This window comes from Astatotilapia calliptera, chromosome 4 (assembly GCF_900246225.1).
Source record: "Astatotilapia calliptera chromosome 4, fAstCal1.2, whole genome shotgun sequence".
Taxonomy (NCBI): Eukaryota; Metazoa; Chordata; class Actinopteri; order Cichliformes; family Cichlidae; genus Astatotilapia; species Astatotilapia calliptera.
In genome coordinates this window covers 19,441,115-19,459,212 of record NC_039305.1, presented here as the reverse complement: position 1 = coordinate 19,459,212, position 18,098 = coordinate 19,441,115, and the positions used below count along the sequence as shown (strand labels likewise).

General features: G+C 40.3%; 4 gene segments (V, D, J or C); all 4 read left to right on the top strand.

The window, feature by feature from the left end:
* The first annotated feature begins 2,528 nt into the window (after positions 1 to 2,528).
* Positions 2,529 to 2,958, top strand: LOC113020974 (Ig heavy chain V region 5A-like). The segment is given in 2 exon segments: positions 2,529 to 2,571; positions 2,654 to 2,958. Coding segments are annotated over 2 exon segments (348 nt in total).
* Positions 2,959 to 7,327: 4,369 nt separating this feature from the next.
* Positions 7,328 to 7,783, top strand: LOC113021553 (Ig heavy chain V region 5A-like). The segment is given in 2 exon segments: positions 7,328 to 7,389; positions 7,479 to 7,783. Coding segments are annotated over 2 exon segments (348 nt in total).
* A 2,226-nt stretch (positions 7,784 to 10,009) lies between these two features.
* Positions 10,010 to 10,494, top strand: LOC113021552 (Ig heavy chain V region 5A-like). The segment is given in 2 exon segments: positions 10,010 to 10,104; positions 10,178 to 10,494. Coding segments are annotated over 2 exon segments (366 nt in total).
* A 994-nt stretch (positions 10,495 to 11,488) lies between these two features.
* On the top strand, positions 11,489 to 11,939 carry LOC113020967 (Ig heavy chain V region 5A-like). The segment is given in 2 exon segments: positions 11,489 to 11,545; positions 11,635 to 11,939. Coding segments are annotated over 2 exon segments (348 nt in total).
* The last annotated feature ends 6,159 nt before the right edge of the window (positions 11,940 to 18,098 follow it).

Genomic DNA, 18,098 nt, shown 5'->3' with positions numbered 1-18,098 from the left:
TGACTGCTGAAAATTCCCACCATTGAAAGGTGAAACTTGTGCATGTTCAAATGAAGTGCTTAACTTCAGGGAAGCTTCATGCGAGAAGCTTCTTCATTTCTAACTGAAGAACTGAAGAAGCTTCATGTATGAGAGGTGAAACGTCTTCAAGAAACCTAAAGAAGTCCAGACGCTTTTCTTTCTAAGCTCTTTAGACTACAAAGACCTGAATGACTGAGAACCTTGACAGACATGTTACATATTGATACTTCTTAACCAGGCAACAGTGTACGTGTGACTTTCATCAAGCAGGGTGCAGTTTTCCATTTCTTCCTGAGAGATATATGCAAAATTTGTTTTAGCTGTTTTCTCTTCTTTTTTAATTGTTCCTTTTTCTAGGGTGGAATGACCATACGCTACACATGTTTAAAGATGTAAAAAAAAAAAGAAATATGTAAATAAATTTGAATTTATTTTGGATCTTGAAACACATACAGGAATGAACGCCATGTAAAAACTCCATAAAAATTTCAATAAAAATTTTTACCATCAAGGAGAAGAAAAGTTTTCTCACTGATTAAATTCATTGGTTAAACTAAACCTCACAGAGAGCCTTAATTTAATAATAAAGATGGCATTGGGTTTCTGCCTTCTGCCTGATTTAATAATGTATTTATATATTTACTGGTTATTGTATTTTATCATGAGCTTTTATATTAATTTATATATTTACATAACACAATAAAGACATATTAGGTTTTGCTTCCTGTGAGGAGGAGTTAAGACTAAACCCAAATGTCTTTCACCTATATATATATATATCAGTACAGAAAGTTTGACAGACAGCAGCTGGCACACAGTTTAGCAGTATGGGCTACAGACAGTAGTACTGATTTTGACGATCTGCTTTGCAGGTGAAATAGATTCTATTATTACGCTGATTTTAGATCTGAATCCAGCACATTTAATCGGGTTTTTTTAAATTCTCTTTATAGGTGTTGATGGTCAAACCCTGACTGAATCTGAACCCGTAGTTAAAAAGCCTGGAGAATCCCACACACTGACCTGTACGACCTCTGGATTCACATTCAGCAGCTACGCTATGGACTGGGTCAGACAGGCTCCAGGAAAAGGACTGGAGTGGATCGCTTTTATACACACAGGCAGTTCTGAAATCTATTACTCCCAGTCAGTCCAGGGTAGATTCACCATCTCCAGAGATGACTCCAGCAGTAAACTCTATCTACAGATGAACAATCTGAAGACTGAGGACACAGCAGTTTATTACTGTGCCCGAGACAACACAGTGAGAGAAAATAATAGGAGAGTCATACATAAACTTCCTCTTTTACAGCAACGGGGAGCAGAAGAGAAAAGATTACTTAAGCTTTAGAAATAATGTTGTTTATCATGAAATTATCTTTGTACTTGTGTATTCTGTGGTTTAAAATATCTACATATTGCAAAAATTATAATATCTCAAAATGATTAATTGATTTAATTAAAAAAAAATTCATTCATTGCCTATTGTCAAAGGATCATTCTTTATGAAAGAAAGAAGATCAATCAGTACATTTCGTTTTTTAAAGACTTTTAACTCTTTAATGCTATGAGTGCTGACTCAGCTATAAAAACTTTATCACTGACGTCATGCCAACACATCAGTTTGAACATAAACCATGTTTCCTGTACCCCTGTTACTGTTTTGGGGGGCCTGGATTTGAGTCTGTCTGGCCACAGTTGTTCTTTTTTAGTAAATTTTGATATCTTGCAACAAACAATTTTCTTGTTTTTAATGATGTGAAGTGTGAACATCTGACACAGTTATCCTCTGTCTCTGTGTATCCGACCATCACTTGTCAGGTCTCTTACCAGACCAAGTCTCTTTAATTACTGTATAAAGCATTCTTGATGTGGAATCATATAAAACAGATAAATGATTATATTCATAATAGAAGGCATACATTGTTTTGTAACTTGTTCATTTATTGACAGTCTGTGAGCTGTTAGTGTCCAAAGATTGTTTTTTTTTTTCATAATAATTTTTATTAATTTGGCATATTGAGGAAGATATCTGTGACTGAAATATATCAGCATTTTGAACAAAATGATTTGAAAATACTGGCAGTTTAGTTTGCCTTTAATCACTCTAACAAGATTAATAGAACATGCATTCTAATAATGGATTTAAAAAAATTGTTGTTTTTTTAATTCGGAGGGTTCATCTTTTTGAATGCATTAAACTCTTTTATTTAAACTTTTAAATCAACAGTAATTGATATTTTACTAAATAGTCTTATCATCAGCATCCTCCTTATTATTCTTAACAAAATTCATTGTAATATATTAATAAAAGCAAAATGTATTTTAGGACTATGGGATTTCCAGTCATAAGGTCTGCAAAATAAACAAATCAATTTAACTTAGCAAGCGCGTCATGCGCTGGATTAATTCTATGCAAATTCTTTGGCCTTTCCTTTAACACAGCTATAAAAATTTGACAGCAAACCGTCAGTTTGCTTCACAGCAGATCAGTTACAACATAAAACATGTTTTCTGTGGCTCTGCTGCTGCTTTTGGCTACTGGATCCTGTAAGTCTCTGTAGACTTTTCAGTGGTTAATTCTTTTGTGGTACAAATTTCTTATAAAACATGTTTATTTTTCTTTTAACAGGTGTGCAATGTGAACAGCTGACACAACCAGCTTATGTGACTAAGCAGCCAGGCCAGCATCTGTCTATCAGCTGTCAGGTCTCTTATTCTATGGGCAACTACTACACAGCCTGGATCAAACAGCCTGCAGGGAAAGGACTGGAGTGGATTGGTAGCAAATATACTGGAGCTTCATACTACAAAGATTCACTGAAGAGCAAGTTTAGTATAGACTTAGACTCTTCCAGCAGCACAGTTACTCTAAATGGACAGAATATGCAGCCTGAAGACACTGCTGTGTATTACTGTGCCAGAGACCCACAGTAACACAAACCATCAGCAGACCTGAACAAAAACCCCACAATGCCTGAGCAGCTGGTTTGAGAGACAGTATACAAAAACATGTTTCTTTAATTGAACCATTTACATCATCCATCCATCTCTACTTTTCTTCCCTCCTAAAGACGACGGTAAAAATGTATGAAATGAGATGAAAGGAAAGAATGAAACGTATGTAAATATGTCAATAATTATAATATAATAATATAATAATAAACTGTTTCTGAGTGCTAGAGTTTTTTAGAGCAGTAATTTGTTTTTCAAATGTTGACTAGAAATCGAAGTGTTAATGTTACAGTAATAAATACTGTGTATAAATGATAGTATTAATACATTTTAATAAATACTCAGTTTATCAGCAGATACAGCTGTTCACATTGTGATTCTGTGACTCGGCAGCCAGGTCAACTTTCTTTCAACTCTCTCAGCAGTTATTGGACAGCTGTGTCAGAAAGCCTGCAGGGAAAGTATTAGCATTGATTGAAATAAGATAAACCCAAGATTCAAACTACAGTAAGAGTCACTAAAGAATTAACTTGGAGACTTCCGGCAACAGACGGCAAAAGGCCATGAGAGTCAGACACACAGATCTGTGTATCATAGTTTGTTTGCTTTTTTGATTAAAAAAGATCAAATTATGAATCAGACAGCCTGTTGGCTGACTGGCTGCTCAAACTGAAAGAAACTGAAATAATTTTCTGCCTCACAGCCAGGGCAAATCATAATGAGAATCCATGTAATCCACACTGTTTGTCACATACACTGGATTTTGTGAAATTTTGTTACAAAATTTGTCCCAGTTTTTTTATATGGGACAGTAGTGACAGGTTTGCAGAGAACTTCTTGTATTCTCACCATATTTTCCCAGTTTTCTGCAGAGACTGGCGCTGGCTGGTTTTTGAAGGTTCAAAAGGGGAATCTAGAAGCAGTTTAATAGTGAAATACCACGAGAGTGATCATATATGGTGTGCAAAACCCCCCAATGTAATTTAGAAATCAGAGTGTTCCTTGAAACAGGCAGAGTTGAAATAGCATGGCAAAATGGTGGAGTGGTTTGGACTGTTGCCTTGTATATGGTGCCGTGTATGCACTAATGATGATATAGGGGACCTCTGATATAACATCCTTAAACAATGACATTTTGTTAAAACACAAAGTTAAGAATCATCATCCAATATTCAACCCTTTAAGAGGAGGAGTCTATGCAAAACTGATATCTTTAGTCGGTTTATATATTCTGCAGTCAGGTCTTAAAAAAAAAACCTCTGACACAAAGCAAACTTAGACAATTTTAACAATGACCACCTTTGTTTGTTTGGCTATTTTCTTCATTCTGTTTTTCAGATTGACTGGTAAGTACTTCAAATTATTTAAATAAAATAGCCTGGCAAAGAAAAAGTGACTACATTAATGGACTGTTAACATTTCTATAGGTACTGAAGGTCAAACACTGACTGAGTCTGAACCAGTGATTAAAAGGCCTGGGGACTCCCACAGACTGACCTGTACAGCCTCTGGATTCACATTCAGCAGCTACGCTATGGACTGGGTCAGACAGGCTCCAGGAAAAGGACTGGAGTGGATTGCTTTTATACACACAGGCAGTTCTGATATCTATTACTCCCAGTCAGTCCAGGGTAGATTCACCATCTCCAGAGATGACTCCAGCAGTAAACTCTATCTACAGATGAACAATCTGAAGACTGAGGACACAGCAGTTTATTACTGTGCCCGACAGACACAGTGAGAGAAAATAATAGGAGAGTCATACATAAACTTCCTCTTTTACAGCAACGGGGAACAGAAGAGAAAAGATTACTTAAGCTTTAGAAATAATGTTGTTTATCATGAAATTATCTTTGTACTTGTGTATTCTGTGGTTTAAAATATCTACATATTGCAAATATTATAATATCTCAAAATGATTAATTGATTTAATTAAAAAAATTTTCATTCATTGCCTATTGTCAAAGGATCATTCTTTATTAAAGAAAGAAGATCAATCAGTACATTTTGTTTTTTAAAGACTTTTAACTCTTTAATGCTATGAGTGCTGACTCAGCTATAAAAACTTTATCACTGACGTCATGCCAACACATCAGTTTGAACATAAACCATGTTTCCTGTACCTCTGTTACTGTTTTGGGGGGCCTGGATTTGAGTCTGTCTGGCCACAGTTGTTTTTAGTAAATTTTGATATCTTGCAACAAACAATTTTCTTGTTTTTAACGATGTGAAGTGTGAACATCTGACACAGTTATCCTCTGTCTCTGTGTATCCGACCATCACTTGTCAGGTCTCTTATTCTGTTAGTAACTATCACACAGCCTGGATCAGACAGCCTGCAGGGAAAAGGACTGGAGTTTTTTCAAAGTGCATGTTTTGGATCCATGACATACTACAAAGAATAATTAAAGAACAAGTTCAGTTTGGACTTACAGTCTCCCAGCAACAAAGTGACTCTAAACGGACAAAATATGCACCTGAGCATGTTGCTGTGTATTATTGTGCCAGACACTGACAGTAACACAAATCATCAGCAGGTTTGAACAAAACCCCTTAAAGTCTGAACACTTGGAACATGAAACCACCAGAGGAGGCGCCCTAAGACCACTAATGACTTCAGGACCAGACCAAGTCTCTTTAATTACTGTTTTTATTGTTAATATATATAGTCTTAGTGTGAGTCAAACATCTCTTCAACTCAAAAAGCCTGCTTATAATATGTCCCTTTAAATAAACTCACACTGGCAATATTCTGCAAAGCACTGATGTATTTATTGCCAATATTATCTGGTGTAGGTTATGAAGGGAGTGTTGGACTGAACATCTTCATGTTCATTATATATTCAAATTCAAATTCAAATTTTATTTGTCACGTACACAGTCATACACAGTACGATATGTAGTGAAATGCTTGGACAACTGCTCGTGACCTAAAGAAAACAAAAAAGGAAAAGGCTATGAATAAGATAGGAAATAAATATGAAAAATTAAAAAGGGTAAATTTAACTAGGAAGGAATAGAATATAAATTAAGGTTAAAAATGAAATAACTGTACAACACAAATTAGAATGAAGGGTAAATTTAACTGGGAAGAATAAGATAAAGATAAATATATAAATTAAAGTTGAAAATAAAATAACTGTACAACAAAATACACAATACACAATATAGAACTATATAAGAATGTATGAAGAAATCTAAATATAAATAAATATATACACAATAACAGCAGCTGTACAAGTATTAACCGGAAATGAAGAATATAGTGACCAGTGTTGTGCAAAACCAAAGTCCAGAAAGTCCAGTGTGTGTTAGAACTGCATGTGTGGGTCAGTACTGTGTGGTGGTGTGATTGAGAGACCGTATCGCCTGCGGGAAGAAGCTCCTCCTCAGTCTCTCTGTGTTGGTCTTCAGGGAGCGGAATCGCTTTCCTGACCTCAACAGAGAGAACAGTCTGTTGTTGGGATGGCTGAGGTCCTTCACGATCTTCCTGGCCTTGGTCCGGCATATCTGTGCTGCTATATTAATAAAACTTTTCAACACATTTGTTCACATGGAAAAATGAAGGGCAATGTGTCAGGACTATTTCAGCTGTTTGTGCATGAATGAAATGGATCCCACAGTGCATCCTGTTTAAAATATCGCTAAGCTGCCCCAAGTGCCTTGTACGAGCTTTATTTCCTACTAAAATATTACTGCAAACAGGCAAAGCAATACTAAACCCAAACAGTAAAAAGTGCAATTTTTGCAGATCTGCAACCTCTGAAAGAATTAATATATTTCCTGTGAAAATGCAGGAAATAATGTCTTTCTGCAAAGCTTTCACCATGTTTGTTTAAGGCTGGAAGACATAACAATAATGTGCTGAAAAAAAAATAAGGACAGGATGTACCTACTCATATTTCTGTTGCTATATTTATGAATCTTATGGTCCTGAAATGAATCAAGTGCCTTTTGAAATAATAGATAATTAGTTAAATTGTGTAATTAAGAGGCACTTATAATATATTTCTGAATCTGACAAATGACTGAATTAGTCAGTTTTGTCAAGAAAATAGCAGACATATTTTTAAAACCACAGGTGCACAGATGTGTTATAAGAAAAAAAACAAGAGATTAAACTTTCCTTTGGATTTGAAAATTTGAATGAGTAATAAGGTACAACAAATGCTAAGCAAAGATGAGTCCTGGCAAGTTTATATCACACTATTATATTATAGCAGATTTTTCTTTTGGCTCTAACTGTACCAACACTGGTGCCTCTTGTGTTTGATTCTATGCAAACTCGGTGTCCTTCCTCGCTACTCAGCCATAAAAACTCCTCACATCTTTGTGGTGGAGATACCAGAACATCACCCTCAACATAAACCATGTTTTCTGTAGCTCTTCTGCTGCTGTTGGCAGCTGGATCTCGTGAGTCCCTTTTTATTTGTCAAACTCAATAGTTTATCATTAACGGCTTTACCTAATCATCTGTTAAAAATAATATTTTCTATTTACAGGTGTAAAGTGTGAGCAGTTGACACAGCCAGCCTCAGAGACAGTGCAGCCAGGCCAGCGTCTGACCATCACCTGTCAGGTCTCTTATGCTCTTAGCAGCTACTGGACAGGCTGGATCAGGCAGCCTGCAGGGAAAGGACTGGAGTGGATTGGTTCCAGATATACTGGAGGCTCTGCTTACAAAGACTCACTAAAGAACAAGTTCAGCATTGACTTAGACACTTCAAGCAAGACAGTGACTTTAAATGGACAGAATATGCAGCCTGAAGACACTGCTGTGTATTACTGTGCGAGAGATACACATTAACACAAACCATGAGCAGACCTGAACAAAAACCCCTCCGAGCCTGATCACTTATGAAGCTGCCAGAGGAGGAGCTCTAGGATCACAAATGATTGCTCAACATGGTTGAAGGAAAAAGGAAAATCTAAAAATGCTATGGTCCATATGTTCTTATCAACAAATCAAACTTTGTTCCTTTTATTCTACACGGATTTCGCTTTCATATATCATGTTTGAAAGTACTATGAAGTCAGGTTTTAGATCTTTGCACAGCAGATAAACTCCTCTAAATGAAACCAGCAACTTAAAACTTCTTTTGTTATTATCTCTAGTGACATTTCACTTTTGTAGGTGCATTTTTGAGAAATATTTAATTTAAAAGTTTTGTATTACATAGAATAAAGGTTACCCTTTAGAGTTAAATGATAAGAGACTGCTGAGCTTGTGGTGTATTGTTGATTTTGAGAGTGTTATTGGCATAAATACCTACCTTCTATGTATAACCATGAATTAACAGTTTTTTGTCATTTTAAGGAGGAGGAGTTGATGCAAAACTGATACCTGTGATGTATCTATATATGGTGGATTGCACAGACTTCTAATGTTATGGTCTGTTGTGTGGCAAGATGATTGTGGACCCAGATCAGGACTCAGCAGACAGACTTGAACTCTAACACAGCTTTATTTGCTGGTTACAGGCAGATTGCACTAATGAGCTGTTACCATGTCTTTAGGTATTGATGGTCAAACATTGACTCAGTCTGGGCCAGTGATTAATCAACAAATCGGTCCTTAAGTTGACCAAAAACCCCAAAGACCTAAAACTTATCACTGATTTCAGCAGGAGGAAGTCCGACCTTCAGCCCATCTTCATCATTGGGAAGTGTGTGGAGAGGCTGACCAGCTTCAAATTCCTGGTTTCTGAGGATCCTCACGAGGATCAACCTAAATTTGAAGCTGCTGACCATCTTCTACCACTTCTCCACTGAGAGTGTGCTGACGTATTGCATCTCTGTGTTGTTGTCAAGCTCCACTATGGCACACAATAAGCCACTAAGAAGGGTCATTAACAATACCAGAACATCACTGGACACCTGAAGGACCTCTATAGCACTTGCTGTCTGTAAAGGGCACAGAGCATTTTGCAGACATGAACACTCGTGATCTTATACATGATATATTTGTAATTATGATCATAAATTAAAGAAATTCAGCAAACAATAAACTTAAATAATCTTGTATGAAAAAACGAAAAGACAAATGCAAATTGCTACCATATTTTCTGGGACTGTCATGTTATTAAAACTTATTGGAAGGGAATACATGCAGCAATACAAGAGACATTTGGAAGATATTTACCTTTGGAAAGTAAAACTCTATTTTTTGGACTTATGCCAGAAGGATGGACAAAGAACGATAAATACTTGTTTAATATTTTACTGGCAGCAGGCAAAAAAGCCATCACAAAAAAAATGGCTTTCTTCAGAGAGCCCAACTATGAACATGTGGATGAACATCACAATGGACATTTACAGAATGGAGAAAATGACAGCAGATGTGAAATACAAGAGGGACCTGTTTGTATCACGATGGAAGAAATGGATGGACTACATTAAAAAAACGCAGGCCAGTTTTTGCTTTTGCTTTAGATTTTGACTTTGTTAACTACTAGAAGACTAGAGGAAATATTAGTTACATTAATGGAAACAAAAACACACTCCCTATATTTATTTATTTATTTTTCTTTCCTTTTTCTTTTTCCTTATGTATTTTTTATTTGTTTTGTTTGTTGTTTCCTGTTTCGCTTCTTTTTCTTTTCTTCTTCTTCTTTCATTCTTGTGGATGTTTTGGTTGTTTGAATGTAGAGAAAAGAAAGGAAAAAAGATCTATGTACTGATGGATGGCTGAAGTTGATGGTATTGTGTGGTGATTCTAGAATGTCAATAAAAAACAAACCAAAAAAAACAAACCAAAAAACGGAAAGACAGCACACTTAACAAAACTGAAGTAAATTAAACTTCAGTTGCATGTTTAAAGTCATATCACTGGCTTGTGCCGAAGCACTTTGTGACAGTGGTGAATCAAAGACATAAATCATATGGCTAATATTCAATTTGCATTTATTCACTATCATAATAAGAGCATTATGGGGCAGGAGTTGAAGATCTAAAAGAAACAGTAACAGTGCTGGAGGAATATACTTAGAAATACTTACTATGAGGAGGAGCCAATGCAAAACCTAAATGTAATCCAGCACTTCTTATGTGACTGGAGAGAGGACGACAGACACTTCAACATGATGGGCTGTAACATGAGACTGTTGCTTTTAACTGTTTGGTGCACAGGTGAGAAAATATCCTCTGTCTTTTAAAATTTGCCAGCTTGCAGAAAATCACAATTTTCTTATTTTTCTACCAGGTGCTTGTGCCCAGACTTTAACAGAATCTGAACCAGCCATTAAAAGGCCTGGACAATCACACACATTGACCTGTACAGCCTCTGGATTAACACTGAGCAGCAACTATATGGCATGGATCAGACAGCCTCTTGGAAAAGGACTGGAGTGGATTGCCTGGCACGATAGCGGCAGTGGTAGCAGGAGATTCTACTCCCAGTCCGTCCAAGGTCGCTTCACCATCTCCAGAGACGACAGCAGACAGCTGTTGTTGCTGCAGATGAACAACCTGAAGACTGAAGATTCTGCTGTTTATTATTGCGCTCGAGAGCCACAGTGATTAAAGCTGTTTTAGTTCCTGTACAAAATCCTCTAGCTTTCCACAGTTCATTTTTACTTATTAATATAGATAAATGTGTCTTGTGTAGTTGCATAATGTAGTATACAAGTACACACACACACACACACACACACACACACACACACACACACACACACACACACACACACACACACACAGACACACACACACACACACACACCATAAACATTCAAACCACCTCCAAACTTGTGTGAAATGTAAAATGATTACTTATCCTGTGTCCCTTACAATACACTCACATTGATAAGATTTGGCACACTGTTACTTTACCTGCAGCTGTTTGTGGCTTGACCAAATCATGTATGTTATTTAGCCTGAAAATAGCATATATAAATTAATTTATACATAAATTAATGTTATAACTTATTCATACCAACTTGGTTCCTGTGTTTATCAGTTTTCCCAATAGGTTTGTTGCCTTATAAATACAGACACTGAAGTGCATTAGCACAATAGGGCTGTCTGTGCACTAAATAACATAAGTATTAAAGGCATAAAGTGCCTTGATTGAGCTTTACCTTTAGACATGATAATTAATCTACTAAAATATTACAGTTTTTATTGCAAATTCTGTGTTACAGGGCAAATTTAAATAATGCAAAAAGCTGTTCCTGATATTACAGGATAAATAATTAAATGCTGCAGCACATTCTTCATGCATATGTTTCAGTCAAGTAAACAGCAAACATGATTTCAAAAAATCAGCAGTACAGTGATCCTTTCCATAAAAAAGCAATTAGACTTTATTTTTTCTGTATTTTCATGAGGTAATATGGTTAAACAAATTTTAGGCAAATGTGATCTCGTGGCAAGTTTGGCAGCTAGTATAGTGACTGCGCTACTTGCTCTAGTTTACAAGCACGTGTTTTGTTCTATGCAAACATCACTCAGCTTCCTCGCTACTCAGTCATAAAAACTGCACACATTTTTAGGTGGAGATACCAGAACATCAGTCTCAATTAAACCATGTTTTCTGTAGCTCTGTTGCTGCTGTTGGCAGGTGGATCATGTGAGTCTCCTATATTTGCCATATTCATCAGATTATCTGTAACAACACAATTTAATCACATGTTAAAAATAACCTTTTCCTTCTTGCAGGTGTACAGTGTGAGCAGTTGACACAGAAAGCCTCTGAGACTGTACAGCCAGGTCAACGTCTGACCATCACCTGTCAGGTTTCCTATTCTGTGACCGGCCGCTGGACAGCTTGGATCAGACAGCCTGCAGGAAAAGGACTGGAGTGGATTGGAAGCAGAGTTGGTGCAACTTTAGCTTATAAAGATTCACTAAAAAACAAGTTCAGTATCAGCTTAGACTCTTCCAGCAACACCGTGACTCTGACTGGACAGAATATGCAGCCAGAAGACACTGCAGTGTATTACTGTGCCAGAGACCCACAATAACACAAAACATCACTAGAGCTGAACAAAAACTGCACTCTGCCTGAACATCAGTAAAAGCACCACAGGAGGCGCTCTAAGACCACTAATGATTTTAAAGAGCATCCTCACTCTAACAAGATTTATATGAACTGATTGCTTCATAGTTGTCTCTTCATGTAATGAAAAAAGAAACAACAACAACAATACTACTACTACCACCAATTATACAATTAATTACAATTATACCATTTTTTTCAGAAGGGTGGAGGGTCATTAACTAAAAAAGGATGCAAATGGAAGCTCAACTGATGTGTATTCTCAACATAACATATTATTAGTATACATAAAAGTCATTTTTTCACAGTACAATTGAACACACAAAAACAACAACAAAATATTGTTGTATAAAAATACAATCTGTGTGAATGTGCTTTTGGTTTGGCCCATTTTGTGAATGCACTGAATACAATAATTTTTTTTATCAGTAAACCAGTATAATGATCCACGTTCTTGTTTGTCTTTTCCATATTTGGAAATAAGCAAGAAGATTTCTTCACTCAATGAGAGATGTAGTTGTTCATCTTCTGAAGAAGTATTTTCAAGCCTTCAGGCAAGCTTCAGGCCTAAACTGTGCACTTTACTTGTAGTTAGTCTCCATAGTGTTCTTTCTATGCTATCAACAACATGAAGAGTGCATGATAGAGGATGATGATAATGAGATAATACAATAGAACCAATATCATAGCAAAAAAAATAAATAAGCATGTGTCATTGGGGTCAGGAGCAGAAAGAACAGTAAATAAAAGATAAAGAAAGCAATAAATAAATAAATACAATTCTATTCATATCCTGAATGCTGTATCACAGATTGCAGAGAGAATTGCTGCTTGTAGCTTTTGTTGGGCAGATGATGATTTTCCCTGATCTTTAGTTAACATGCCCTTATTTTCTTTGAAGAACAATTCATTTGATTTCTTTTTTTTCTTTTCTTATTTTATGTCTTTACAGGTGTTGATGGTCAGACTCTGACAGACTCTGAACCGGTGGTTAAAAGGCCCAGTGAGTCTCATACAAAAGTGTGTTGTAATTTTGCAAGATGAGTGAATGTGCACTCAGTTTGAATACTGGAGACACTGATAGCAGAAATTGTAAAAAAGAGATAATGTTATGCCCCCAGAAATGTGTTCTTTGTGTTCTCTTTATCTCGCTATCGTAGCTTAGAGCGATGTGCGTATTTTCGTAACCATGACAACATGAGAGCAGTGTACGCTGGGAGTCAGGAAGTGAATCTACTGTGTGACTCGGGATATTAGCGTGTGGGCTCATGCAGCCGCCAGCTCTGCCGTTACAGGGTTAATCCTTTTCTCTCCGCTAAGGCATAGTCTGTGAGTATAATCTATTTTGTATAGCTAAGCGGTGAAGTGTTTTCAACTGTTGTCTGTTATTCGGCTAGCGTTATTGTGTCTTATATAAGCTACGCGGCTAGGCTGTCAAGCTACGATAATTAGCCAGATGTTTTGAGCTTATTGTACCTATAATACGTTTCATGTATTTCATTGTATTGTGTTACAGTTTCACAAAAAGTGCCCAGTAAAAACTCCTGGAATCCAATCGTCTGAGTCCTGGAGATTTTTTGGGAGTGTTTAAGCTGAATGGAAACTTAGCCCATTACAGTGAAAAGACTGCAACGCAGCTAATAGGGATACGAGGATCGCCGCTGTACGGAGCTACTCATTATCAAGAGATAAGCAGCCTCCAATATAGCCTCGGAAAACTTCGCCGCAGCCTACATCTCCCGATACCGGAGACCCAACGGCACGCAATGTCACAACGTAGCAATGCTGACAAAGGAATTGGAGACAGCCAGTCAGAATGTGCGCACTCAGGGAGCAGTCGCTCATCCAGCACGTCGTCTGGCTCAAAAATTAGCATAGCCATCGCCATGGCAAAAGCAAAGGCTGAAGCCGCGCAAGCTAGAGCGGCACATTCAAAGAGGGAAATCGAGCTTAAAGTGGAGCAAGCACGTATACAAGCAAGCCTTGACGCACTAATCGATGAAAAGGAAAGGGATGCCGCCGTTGCTGAGGCGAACTCCCTAGTAGCTGGTCTGCAGGATATGGGTCTCGAAGTACGCAGCGAAGTTAACAGCCTGGTCCGCCAGTCTGTCAAAGACCAGCGCGTAGCCGCCTTTGTCTCCGAACAGGCCAGCCTGAGCGCCAAGGGTCTATCGGCTACAGAAAATAACCTTCCCCCTTCTCAGCCAGTCACTCACCCGCATAACGCGGCTCAGACCCAAGCTGCCGCTCCTGCTGCTATTACGCCACACCAAGCTCTTCAGGGCCCTTGGAGAAGCGACGCACCAACACGACAGAGCTCCAAGTCACCCTTCTACCCCCCTCCAACTTCACTCCTACAGCAGAACCCCAAACGAGATTCTACGTTTCCCACGCATCAGCCCGTCCACGGGACACTCTACGGAGGTGATTACGACCATTCTACAACCACTGACCTCATCAAATATCTCGCTCGTAACCACTTGGTGACTTCAGGTCTCACCGCATATGACGACCAGCCAATAAACTATTGGGCCTGGAAAACATCGTTCCAGAACGCCATTGCCAATCTAGACCTGTCTGCTGCAGAAGAACTCGACCTCCTAACCAGACACCTGGGAAAGGAGTCAACAGAGCAGGTAAGAAGAATAAAAACGGTCAACATCAGGAATCCAACTATTGGACTGTGCTCAGCATGGGGGCGCCTCGACGAACTATATGGCTCCCCAGAAGCCGTCGAACAAGCTCTGTTCAGCAAACTAGAAAGCTTCCCAAAGCTCACGACAAAAGATCCACGGAGACTCCGGGATCTAGCCGACCTGTTGTCAGAGCTACAAGCCGCTAAAGAAGATGGCTACCTCGCGGGCATGTCGTACTTGGATACCTCCAGAGGAATTAAGCCCATCATCGAGAAACTTCCATACAGCATACAAGAAAAGTGGCTATACCACGGGACGAGATACAAACAAGAGCATTTCGTCAGCTTCCCACCTTTCTCCGTGCTGGCGAACTTTATCCGCACCGAGGCGAAAGCACGTACGGACCCAAGTTTCAACCTCTTCACGCCAAGCCCCCCAACCGAGAGAATGAATAAATGGGAGAGGCCCACGAAGACGTCCGTTCACACCCACAAAACACAAGTCTCAGGCACTGCCAAGTTCGAGTCTAAGGAAAGCAGGGAACGTATTGACCCGAATAAACATTGCCCCCTGCACAAAAAACCCCATCCTCTGAGGAAATGCAGAGGTTTTCGTGAGAAGAGCTTAGACGATCGCAAACAGCTTCTGAAAGAACACTACGTCTGCTTTCGCTGTTGCTCGTCAACAGAACACTTTGCAAAGAACTGCACAGCCAAGATAACATGCACTGAGTGTGGTAGCGCTGCCCACGTGACAGCCCTCCACCCTCACCCACCTACCTGGAAATCTAAATCGTTCCCCTCCATCTCAGAGGACAGCGGGGAGGAGGACAAAGCTGATAACCAGGAGGTCAACGCAACGTGCACACAGGTATGTGGGGAAGGTCTGAGTGCTAGAGCGTGTGCTAAGATCTGTCTCGTCAGGGTGTTCCCAAACGGACGAAGAGAGGAAGCCAAGAGAATGTACGCTATATTGGATGAGCAGAGTAATCGCTTCCTCGTGCGGTCAGAGTTCTTCGAAGCCTTCAAGATCTCCGGGCGCTCGTACTCATACACACTAAAGACCTGCGCGGGACGTACGGAGACATCAGGAAGGAGAGCCAGCGGCTACACCGTAGAGCCGTTGGACGAGAAACTGAGTATCTCTCTGCCTACACTCCTCGAGTGTAACCAAATCCCCAACGTCCGCGCGGAGATTCCCACCCCCGGTGCGGCCTATCATCATACCCACCTAAAACGCATCGCTGACAAGATACCACCTCCGGACCCAGATGCCAGCATTCTTCTCTTACTGGGCAGAGATATCTTACGGGTCCACAAGGTCCGAGAGCAAATAAGCGGCCCAGGAGATGCTCCCTTCACCCAAAGGCTTGACCTGGGATGGGTCATCGTCGGGGACGTGTGCCTCGGAGGTGCTCACAGACCACCGGAGGTGAGAAGCTACAAAACGGCCGTTCTAGGGAACGGTCGTACAAGCCATCTCCAGCCATGTAACAACCAGATCAAAGTGACAGAGGTGTTTGAACAAGCACGTGACTATCAACATCATCCAGCGCGAACCCCGACGACGCTAATCGGAGACAATTTGGGGCAAACCGTCTTCGCTCGCACTCCCAACGACCACAAACTTGCTCCATCCAGGGAAGATTTGGAGTTTCTAAGGATAATGGAAGCCGAGTGTTGCCAGGACAGCTCCAACAGTTGGGTCGCACCTTTGCCGTTTAGGTCACCGAGGCAGCGACTCCCTAACAACAGGAAACAGGCTCTCGAACGCCTCGTCTCACTTCGGCGCTCACTGGAAAAACGACCACGGATGAAAGCCGACTTCCTAGAGTTTATGGAGAAGATGCTCAAGAAGGCGCACGCAGAAGCTGCCCCTCCCTTGCAACCCAGTCAGGAGCGTTGGTACTTGCCCCTGTTCGGCGTGTACCACCCCCGGAAGCCGGACAAGATCCACGTGGTCTTCGACAGCAGTGCATCCTATGAGGGAGTATCGCTCAACGATGTCTTACTCAGTGGTCCCGACCTTAATAACAGCCTACTAGGTGTTCTTATGAGGTTTAGGAAGGAACAGGTTGCGATCACCGCCGACATCGAGCACATGTTCCACTGCTTCATCGTGAAAGAAGACCACCGGGATTTTCTCCGCTTCCTGTGGTATAGAGACAGTGACCCTACCTCTGACGTCGTGGATTACAGGATGCGGGTGCATCTCTTTGGTAACAGCCCCTCGCCTGCCGTCGCAGTGTATTGCCTGCGGCGGGCGGCTAAGGCAGCAGAGGCCGACTACGGCAGCGATGCTAGGAGATTCGTGGACCGCGATTTCTACGTCGACGATACCTTAAAGTCTTTCAGTACAGAGGAAGAAGGCATCGCAGTTCTCCAGCGAGCGCAGAAGATGCTCGCGGCTTCCAACCTCAGGCTGCACAAGGTTGCATCAAATCGTTCCGCGGTCATCAGAGCATTCCCCTCCCAGGATCGCTCTCAGGATTTCAATGGCCTGGATCTCTCCATTGATGATCTGCCTATCCAGCGTAGCCTGGGACTGTTCTGGAACATGCGCACGGACACTTTCACGTTCCAGATCGAGATCGATCAGAAGCCGTTCACCCGCAGAGGTGTACTCTCGACCGTGAACAGTCTATACGACCCCCTAGGGTTTCTAGCACCCATCACAGTTGATGGAAGACGGATCCTAAGAGAACTCACCTTGCAAGCGGAAGATTGGGACGCACCCCTTCCCAAAGACATGGAGACCGAGTGGACTAGATGGAAACAGTCTCTTCAAGACCTGGAGGGGCTCCAAATACCACGGCCTTATACGTCCCTCTCCACCACAGGCGCCCTAAGGAGAGAACTCTGCGTCTTCGCCGACGCATCGGTCAGAGCAATAGCGGCCGTAGCCTACATCAGGGTAACTGGCAAGCAGGGACAAACTGAGATTGGGTTTGTCTTTGGGAAATCGAAGTTGGCTCCCCAACCTAGCCTAACTGTCCCTAGACTTGAACTTTGTGCTGCTGTGCTCGCCGTCGAGATCGCCGAGATGATAGTCGCAGAGATGGACACAACGTACGACAACATCACCTACTAAATCAAATCAAATCAAATCACTTTTTATTGTCACATCACATGTGCAGGCACACTGGCACAGCACATGCGAGTGAAATTCTTGTGTGCGAGCCCCACAAGCAACAGAGATGTGCAAACACAACAACACAAACGAGCAAAATACAAGAATGGCCAACCTGAAACTAATAAATATATGTACAATATATAATAGTGTATGCATTTCTGGATGTGTATACTAAATATTTTCCTACGTGTGTGTGTGTGTGTGTGTGTGTGTGTGTGTGTGTGTGTATACACATTTTTACAAATTAAATAGTAAAAAAAAAAAATAAAATAATAATAATAATAATAAAATATATAAAATATACAGAGTTGAATATGTGCAAAACAAGTGGCATTTATATACAGTGTGGAGTGCAT